General features: G+C 34.1%; 1 protein-coding gene across 1 annotated transcript in view; it reads left to right on the top strand.

Annotated features, from left to right (window-relative positions):
• Nucleotides 1–6553, top strand: part of LOC144962334 (uncharacterized) — a gene marked incomplete at both ends in the record, with an annotated part of 11724 nt that extends 5171 nt beyond the window's left edge. The window contains one exon of the mRNA XM_078895229.1: nucleotides 6391–6553. Coding sequence (XP_078751355.1) covers nucleotides 6391–6553 — 163 coding nt within the window. The remainder of the gene's footprint in view (nucleotides 1–6390) is intronic.
• Between the last annotated feature and the right edge of the window lie 3447 nt (nucleotides 6554–10000).

Here is a 10000-nt window from a genome sequence, read left to right as displayed (position 1 = left end):
AAGAAGAAGAAGAAGAAGAAGAAGAAGAAGAGAAGAAGAAGAAGAAGAAGAAGAAGAAGAAGAAGAAGAAGAAGAAGAAGAAGAAGAAGAAGAAGAAGAAGAAGAAGAAGAAGAAGAAGAAGAAGAAGAAGAAGAAGAAGAAGAAGAAGAAGAAGAAGAAGAAGAAGAAGAAGAAGAAGAAGAAGAAGAAGAAGAAGAAGAAGAAGAAGAAGAAGAAGAAGAGTATAATCCTTTATTCTTTCAAATACTATCCTGTGGGATCTGGTGTTTCTCTCTTCTTGGAATACCATGATTAATTCAAAATGGACATAACTGGGACTATTGTGTAAAAGTTAATCTGTTTTTCCCCTTGGACGTTATATTTGTATAGCATAATATACGGGATATTGTGTAGTTAATAGTAATCTGAAATATTCAGTTTTTCTCCGTTAGACGTTCTCGTCTGTATAGCAGCATCTACTTACATTGTGACGTAAGAATTCATTGAGTTAAGGAAATAAAAGAAATAACAAAACATTTCAAATGGATTTGACAACCAACATAACACAGATTTCATCAAGTGTTTACATGTCTTAATATCAACCTGTTTGTCATAACAATCCGGTCATTGTAGCCATCTCTATTGATGTATAACTGTTTTTATTGTGTCCATAAAATACTGCATTATCTCCGAAACAGTTCAGGGCACATTCCGGCTCAATGGTGACCAAAAATATATTTTAAAATTGATTGATAATTCAGTATAGAATTCGTGTAAGTATTTGCTCTTGTTATCCATAAGAGCTGGGTGATATTTAAAATGTATTTTCTGATATAACACAACGGATAGAAATACAGGAATGAAATTTATGGCTCTTATTGTACGATTTGGCTAGTTGACAGCCGTATTTTGGAGAAAAAAACAACTCGTTTTTAAATAAATTTGGCTAGAAAATTCTTCTTTGAAATACCGATCGATTGAAATAACGTCATTATTACAAAAATACTAAGACACGGGGCTTTTTAAAAGGATTTTACTAAATCCCTGGTTTGAATTTTTTTTCCAAGATGAGAGTCAGTTAAATTGATCTATTTTAGAAGGACGAGTTGGTTTGGGTCTTTCTTTTTTTTGGTTACACGTTCGAAAAGGACGAATTCCCGAGTAAAACACTTGACGGTTTAAAGCACAAACTTTCTTATTCTATATTGCTTAAGGACAAAGCGAAGTCTCGTTTGACTCTTGATATCAATCATTTATTCAAAACACAAAATGTACTTCTAGGATGTCAAAACATTACAATTAGTTGGTGTCATGGACGGGACAGAGCTCAAGAGATAATTTGACGACATTAATAGAATACAAATGTGACATATAAGGCCCCCAAAGTTAACCAGTTAATTTGAAAAAGAACAATGACGAATTGTTTGAGTTGATATGAATATAAATATTATATATGATGAATTAGCTTTCTTATAACTGAATGGTGATCACAATTACAATAATTGAGAATATGATGATATTACGTAACTTATGCTATCCTGCTGAGAATGTTATGATGATGTTATGGGACTTGAGAGGTTCCACTTACAGTCAGAGAGTACTTCTAATTCTTACTTGTAAGGACCCGAGCTTGATCCAATCTAGACAGAACTTCAACTGGCAAAGGTGAGAAACAAAACTCAGACGTTTTGATGAAGTATATCAAAATAATGAAGTGCACCACAAAGTCTTGATAGTGAGACATGAATGATTAAAATAATATGAAGTGGTATGAGTAATAGAATAGTGTTGCAGTCAAAGCGTAAATTTATGAGAGAAGTGAGTAACCAAGATTATATCACTCAGGCTGAAAGAAAAGTATTCACTTATTCGAATTGAATTGAAAGAGAAGACTATTAGAAATGATGATCTAATATCAGAAATTAAAGTTTTTCTAAGCCTACAGAAATATAACTGAAGTGGGATGTACTTCGTTCTTATGTTCATATTACTAAACTACTACTTTAATGAAAAAGTGTGAATCATTGTTATTTGATAATAAGTGTCAATCCAAAAGAAGAAAAAAAAAAATGATATCCCACAAATTTTTAAGCTTGAGCTTTGAGCATTTTTATATAGGGCAATATCAAATAATTTTACAAATGCTCTGTACAAGGTGTCCTAAGACAACAGCAACACCTAGTGTGTAGGACAAGCCACAAAGCCTGTTAGGCGATATTATATTTTTTTCGAACAGAGACAACGCTGTTAACGACCATGTATCCATTTTGCACATGAGTACGGTGAGAGAATGTTAATAAAGAACCTTTTTCCACAGACTCAACTATGCACCGCCCAGAGTGGAATGCAAACTCTGGACCTTCCGATCCTACAAAACAGTCCCATACCACTGCACCATGTGGCCGCACATAGTTACTTACTACTTCGCGTCTCGACCGAAAGATCGGGTCGCCTTGGCTGTTTCCAGTATTTCCTGTTTGAGGTGTCTCCAATATTGCCGGTCCTCTGCTAGGGTTCTCAGATTTTCAAGGTCCCCTGCCGTTATGAGACTAATGCTTTGTCCAAGTGTTGTAAGGTTTTTGTTTAGGATGACAGGGAGTGTTGTGATCGGTCTTCCTCTAAAAAGGTTCCCGTGTTTTTGGAAGTATCCCGACATGGCTTGGTTAGCTGGTTTGTTTTTGTCCCTGCGTAGTATGTGACCGAAAAGTTGCCATCGTTGTTGTAAAATGTCAAGGGAAATTGGTCTTTCTTTTGTGATCTTATAGAGTGATTCATTTGAGATCTTTTTTGGGTATTTGATGTCCAGTACCCTTCTTAGCTGTGTGCGATGGAAGGCATCCAGTTGTTCTTCTTCGGATTTTGTCAACGCCCAAGTGCCGCAGTTATACAGAAGTACCGGTTTTACAAGAGAACGTTACAGTTTCAGTTTGGTTTTTCTCTTTATTTTGTCACCTCTAATCCATACATTAGTGAGTTTACTGAGTGCGGCGTTTGATAGCTGTTTTCTTCTTTGTACATCCTCGGTGTCTCCAATTAGTGAGCCTACTTTCTTTGTTCTTTTCCATTCCTCTTTGTTCCTCGATATTGTTGTAAATTCGGTTTTATTGGCATTGACTTGGTGGTTATATTTCATGAGGGTATTTTGTATGATGTCTATATTTGAAGGGTTCCATCGCAAAAACGCGTTATGCGCCAAAATCCTTTAAAATGTTTTATTGTTTATATTGCCAATATGAGGATCACTTTATACTATAGGAAAATGTTTTTTAGCGAAAAATAAGTTTTAACCGTATTTATTTCTGTGCGAAGTTGACATTTTTCGCAAACCGCGTTATGCGCCAGGTGAGATTTTTTACAGAGTGCGTTATAACCATTCAGCCAATCAGAAACGCCATAACTCGAAACTTCCGGCCACACCTTCAATATTGTTTACTTCCTAAATCTACCCTAGTTTCCGTTTCTCTTTACCGTGAAAAACCTAACCACATAACTGATAGTGATGGCTATGACAGTGATTGTTATTAGTTGTTAGATATGTGTAATCTTTATTATCTTCTTTTTGATATTTTCATTTCACCATGATTTTCAAGGTAGTGCTGCTGTTTAATACTACCAAATTCTCAAACTTTTCTCCTGTTTTGCAAAAAAAACAGTCGAGAATCTAAGGAGCAGGCACCGGTGTAAGATAAATATCTGAACAAGTGTGTATGAAATGTATCAGACGATGCAAGAAGACAAACCATCCCAAAAATTCAGTCCTTCTCGACTGTCGATTAAGACTGATTTTTGGGATGCTTTTTTCTTGCTTTTTTCTGGCACCTTTCATACTTTCATACACACTTGTTCAGATCTTCAAAAATCAGTTGCAATTAAAAATATGTCAATGGTTGTCTTACAGTAGGATTTCGACAATTTGGTTGAAGCTGAAGTGAACTGTGACCCTTCCTTGAAATGGTTATGACAAAATTTGAAGTTCTTTTTTACTATTTTTTTTATAAAGGTTCTCTGAGAATATTATTATTTTTCTAGTATTGGTGCGATCTCTTTCTTTCTTTTTTTTCCCCATACTTTTGATAAATTAATTTTGTTCTGTCAGTCATATCTTATGACATGTATCATTTAAGTTGACCTTAAACCTTATTTTATAGGCTCTAGTATGAGGTCTGCATTAATTAATCATTCCATGTCTTAACATGACATCAATTCGCTTGTTGCTTATTTCTAGAACTCTAGTTTAAACGGTGAAGGTTTATTGGTTAGTTGTTGTTTTTTTTAATGTATGTGCGTTTGTGAATATTATCCGAGGTCAGATATTATATTCAAGGCTGTTGAGTCATTACTTTTTTCTTTATCTACCGTCAAAATTTGAATTACATTTTGCTTTTTATTTCCTAAAATTAAATAATTACCTCATGAGCTTCTTCACTCAACTGAGACCCTGTCATTTTTATACTCTTTCATTTTGTATGTTAGTGAATATAAAATGTTCAATATTTTTTTCTTCAACATTAAAATCATATTTAATTTTCATTAATTTTGTTTTAAGAATATAAAAGTTTTAGTTTTTAAATTCATTTTGACTTTTCAAAGAATAAATGTATTTTTAAAATCTCAATGCCTGTGGTATTTTTCGTCATTGTCATTCATGTGACACGAAACTTTGCTTTGGGTGGGGGTCTTTGCTGTTTCTTCTTTCCCTTGACTCGAATCAATTCATTTATTTCTCTTTGTTGTCGCTTTGACCTGATGAGAACGAAATGAGCACTTGCCACGGCCATGTCTGGAATTTTTGATTGAGGGAAACAGTCAGATCTAAACATCTTTGATATTGTCCTTTAACTTCATAAAGTTTAAGGGGTTATTCTCTGCATGATGTATGCATGGCACATTGAAGGTATCCTCTCCTCAGACACACTGATATATCACTATTGGGATAATTTTTATTCGAACAAGTTTCCTTGTCTCACTTTTTCTTGTTATACATCAAAAATGGATCTGAAGTCTTTTGACTGTTCTATTATATTCCTTTTTCTGATTTTTAATTTGGTATTGAGATGGCACAAGCGCTGCAAAACACACAAGTAGTGACCTGATGTTTTTCTTACAGTACTGTAGTTTACCACAAAATCACGGCTATGCTTTGCGCCTTATGTGATTTGATTAAGTTTCAATATGTATTTATCACATCATTAGTACATGCTATGGACTTAAGACACTTTCTTTTATTTTTTAAAACATCTTACACTTACAGCTTTCTTATACACTAATATGTCAAAATTATTGCTCAGCAGCCGTTAAATTCCAAATGATGGATATAACGCATTTTGTGAAAAATGAATTTGGTGGATATAAAGCATTTTGCCGAAAAACACAAAACATATTGCCTGTTTGTATTCTTCATGGATGCAATAGGTTTATTTCATATGGTTTATTCAATGTCCTAAGTGTGATGTTTCAAAAGGATATATAATGCACAGATTAAATTCAGTCCTTGCTAGTGGATAAAAACATGCATTTTCTCAACTTGCCTCATTTTGGATATAAAGCGTTTTGCGATGGAACCCTTCATTTGCTGGTGTTGATCCAATAAAATCGACATCATCTGCATAGGCGATTTCTCTAGGGATTGCATTCTCAATATGAGTCGTTGGTTTTCGAATGACTTTTCGAACTTCTTTCAGAGCGTGTTCTAAGTATATTGTGAACAGAATCCGGCTCAGACTATCTCCTTGGGGGTCTCGATGTTACTTTCGAACTGCTTCTGTTTTGTGGCCCCGTATATCCTTGGTTGTATCTTTGTTTTGCTGAGGAGAAATCGGATTATTCGGAGCTCGTCTTCGTCTACTATGTCTGTTAATATCTCCAAAAGTTTTCCTCTGTCGATCGTATCAAAGGCTGCGGACATATCGATTCCGGTTATTGTTATGGATATGTTTTCTTTGAGTGCCTTTGCTGCCAACCATTTATGTGTCCATACAAGGCCCGATGTGCTTCGGTCTTGGCAAAACCCGCTTGGCTATGTGATAGATATTTTTCTATTTTCGGTGTAATTCTGTTGAGGACAATAGTTGACAGTGTTTTTCTTATGGTATTCAGTAATGTTATTGGGCGCAGGTTGTTTTACGGGTCCTTTCGTTTTTCCTGGTTTTTGTATTGTAATTAGGACACCGCTGTTATGTCCCAGTCTTTTTGTGTTGAGAATGTTTTGTTCATTATGTTTGCAATGCTCAGATCCAGGAGAGGGTACCGCATTTCAGCAATTCAGCGGGAATTTCATCTTCGCCTGGGGATCTGTTATTGTTTAGGCACTTTATGCTATTTCTAACTTCAGTTGTTGTGATGGGGTTGTTTAGACAGATAAAAAACATTAAGGATGAATGTTCTGACTTTGGCGTTTCTGATATTTTCAGGCTCACGGTAACCTGACAAAAGATTCTATCAACAATTTTCTCAAATTGACGATCAAAAACCCAGGCGAGGAAGACACTGGAACATACGTCTGTCAAATGTATTATCTTGATGAACATTTTCAAATACATGAAATGAAGGCAGAAGTAAACGTAACGGTTGAAGGTAAGTTCTCTCTCTCTATCTTTCTCTGTGTATGTAACACTATCTTTATCTCTCTTTCTCTCCTCTCTCTCACACACACACTACCTCAATCTCTCACACACACACACAACCTCCTCCTCTCTCTCTCTCTCTCCTCTCTCTCTCTCTCTCTCTCTCTCTCTCTCTCTCTTTTTTTTTCTTCTCTAGCTTTAATTTTTTTTTCTTCAACACCCTAATTCCTTCTGTACAGAACTGTCCTATTTTCAAATTATAAAAGTTTAAGTCTCCTATTCTCATCCATCTTCATGTATAAAATTATTTAACCTTTTCTTTTTTTTTTCGTTTACTCTTATGAAAGCTAGGCCGGCATTGTTCCGCGATTCTTTAAGAAAAAAATGCCGTTATAAGACAAAAACTGTAACTGTTATCTCAATATAAATGTTGTTGTTTGTATCGTGACAAATACAACGAATTTCTTCTCGATGCAAAGAGTGTGTTAAGACTATCAAGACAATGAGAGAAAATGTATGGATTTGGTAAATAGATATTTGAACAAGCGAAAAACCACTTCACCATCAACATTTCATGACACTGAAGCAGAGAATAGAATTATTTTTTTTGACAATAAATAAGTGGGCTCCTTTTCGGTCTTTTAAAAAATATTTTATTCTCGTATGTTCAACTGATAGAAAACGTGTTATTTACACATAAAATCATATGATTATCCCATTGTATATAACGTCAATGACGTCTATTCAGACTGTATTTTACATATTTTAATAATAATAATAATAATAATAATAATAATAATAATAAAATAATAATAATATATAATAATATATTAATAATAATAATAATAATAATAATAATAATAATAATAATAATAATATAATAATAATAATATAATAATAATAATAATAATATAATAATAATAATAATAATAATAATAATAATAATAATAAATTAATACTTTATTGCATCCCAAAAAAGGAATTTTTTTGTACAGACGTGTTATAATTTACACAATAAGATAAAAAACAATGGAAATAGGATGTATTATATATTTAAAAAAGGAGCAGCTCTATATCCAGAGCTGCGCTTTATAATATGAATAATATTTAAAACTGTCACTATAAATTGAAAATTGAAAAGATTGCAAAACAAATAAATTAATAAATTAATATTTATATTTTTAAAAAGTAAAATGAGAAATGATTATATAAATTGATTATTGCTTGTTGTTATAAAGCCTTATACTGGACGGCAGAAAAGATTTTCGGTGTCTCTCTGTTTTCGTTGAAATAGAGAAAAGGCGACCACTTCTTTCTGACATAATAATTGATAGTCTTAGTGGATTATACTGGTCATTTAATATTTTAGTTATTTTATTTATACAAAATTTCTCGTATAAAAGATCTACATCGTCAACATCATTTATTTAGCGTTTAATGGATTTTTTTAATATTTGAATTTATTTTGTTCCTTTCCACTGCTAAGCAATTTCCTCCCCAAGCTGTTATACAAAATGACAAAACACTTTCGATTACTGCTCTATAAAATAATGTGCAGAGGGTTTTATCTATTCTAAACTGAGAGAGTTTTGATAAAAAAATGTACGTCTGCACATCTTATGCCTAATTATTTTCAAGTGTTCATCCCACTTGAGCCTGTCATCAATCGTTACCCAAGGTATTTGTAGTGAGGAACTCGCTGGACGAATTGGCCCTTTAATTTTAACGGTTCTATCGGTTTCCTTCACTCTCCTAAAGTCAATCACTAGCTCCTTTGTCTTGCTTATGTTAAGCTCTAGGTGGTGGGCATCACACCAAGACACAATTCTATCAATTTTTTGCCTATAAGCCACTTCGTTGCCATTTGTTATGAGGCCTTGAAGAGCGGTGTCATCTGCAAACTTTATTAAAGGTACACTCAGGTTTTGACTTCTACAGTCATTCGTGTATATTGTGAATAATACAGGGGACAATACACAATCTTGAGGAGCACCAGTATTTGTAGTTATACAGGAAGGTTTGTTTTGTCCTAATTCACGGCTGTTCGTTTTACCACATATCGTTCCTTTTAGTTTTCATGCTACCTGCGTGATTCATCACGCCGCACAGTGCCAGACCAGGGGTCAGCGAGGTTAAAGTCACTGCCGGCGAACAAACGTAATAAGTGACTCATGATTGTTCTTTTCCCTCATTTTCTCTCCATTGTTACACGTCATCTAATATACTCACAGATATAGAATTTAAAAAATTGTAAATTCTAACCACAACTCCATTAACTGTTAAAATTGCTAGGTCATGCGATTATTATAACACATAGTTTAGTTTCGTTTCGTAGAGTGGCTCGACTGAGTACCATTGATTGGCCTACGTAATTTTTAATTTAATTACTACGAAATGTTCGTCAAAGATTATTTGCTTAAAAATTGTGGTATGATTACATAAAAATAATAAACTTCATTATGAGTAAGTTTGAAGAATTCGATTATTATAGGTTTTAAATGGTGATGCCATGAATATAGTTGTTTTAATATAGTAGAAAGTCATTGACAACAGTCATTATCAAATGAAGATTGAAGGACATAAATTAGTTCTAATGTACTTTAAATTCACAATGTGGTGTTCCCGATCATTTAACCTCACTGTGTTATTGACGCCCACTGCCGTCTTTATCATGAACACAACCAGCACCACCATCCCCCGTACAACTAGTATCGTCACCATCACCATCACCACCCCCCAATCCCTGTGCCTCTATCACTAATACTACTGACGTCACTATCGCTCCAACCCATACACTACACTATACGTCAACAACACGATCACACAGCCAGTACATTAAAAAAAAACACACACACATTTTTCAAAATTTGGCCAGAAAACTCTCGAACCTGGAGTTGGATTGAACAGGGTCATTAATTAAATGATCGATACTTTAAAGGACGAGTTTTCTGGCCAAATTTTAAAAAATGAAAACGTGTCGGGGGTTTTTCCGAATACGTCACAAGCATTAACATCTCTAATAGATGATAATGGTCACAAGTCTTAGCCCCGACGACAGCATCACCATAATTTTCAGCAGCACCAGTACTGCTACCGTCCCTAAACCACCAGCATCACATACGTTGATGCTATCACCACCGCCGCATCATCTACCGTCAACCAAAATGTCGCTATCCACCACATTAAAACTATCCTCACATTGATACAAAAACTGGCTAAAATCAGAGAGTGGAAAATGTCTGTATAAACTGGGCTGGTCATGAAGTTGGCCACACATAATATTGTAATACTATAATATTATTATAGTCCCTGTACTAGCATTCGACTGCACTATACTATTATATTATCATTACTACATTGTACTGGTCATTGGTTGTGTGAATACACATACTGTATTACGATATAAATGGATCTCAATCCCACGATGTTCTCAATGTTTAGATCTCTTCAATCTTCT

The sequence above is a fragment of the Berghia stephanieae genome, unplaced genomic scaffold (genome assembly GCF_034508935.2).
Source record: "Berghia stephanieae isolate SIO BIC M18660-M18661 unplaced genomic scaffold, UCSD_Bste_1.3 scaffold884, whole genome shotgun sequence".
NCBI classification, from domain to species: Eukaryota; Metazoa; Mollusca; class Gastropoda; order Nudibranchia; family Aeolidiidae; genus Berghia; species Berghia stephanieae.
This window is presented reverse-complemented; position numbering and strand designations above follow the sequence as displayed.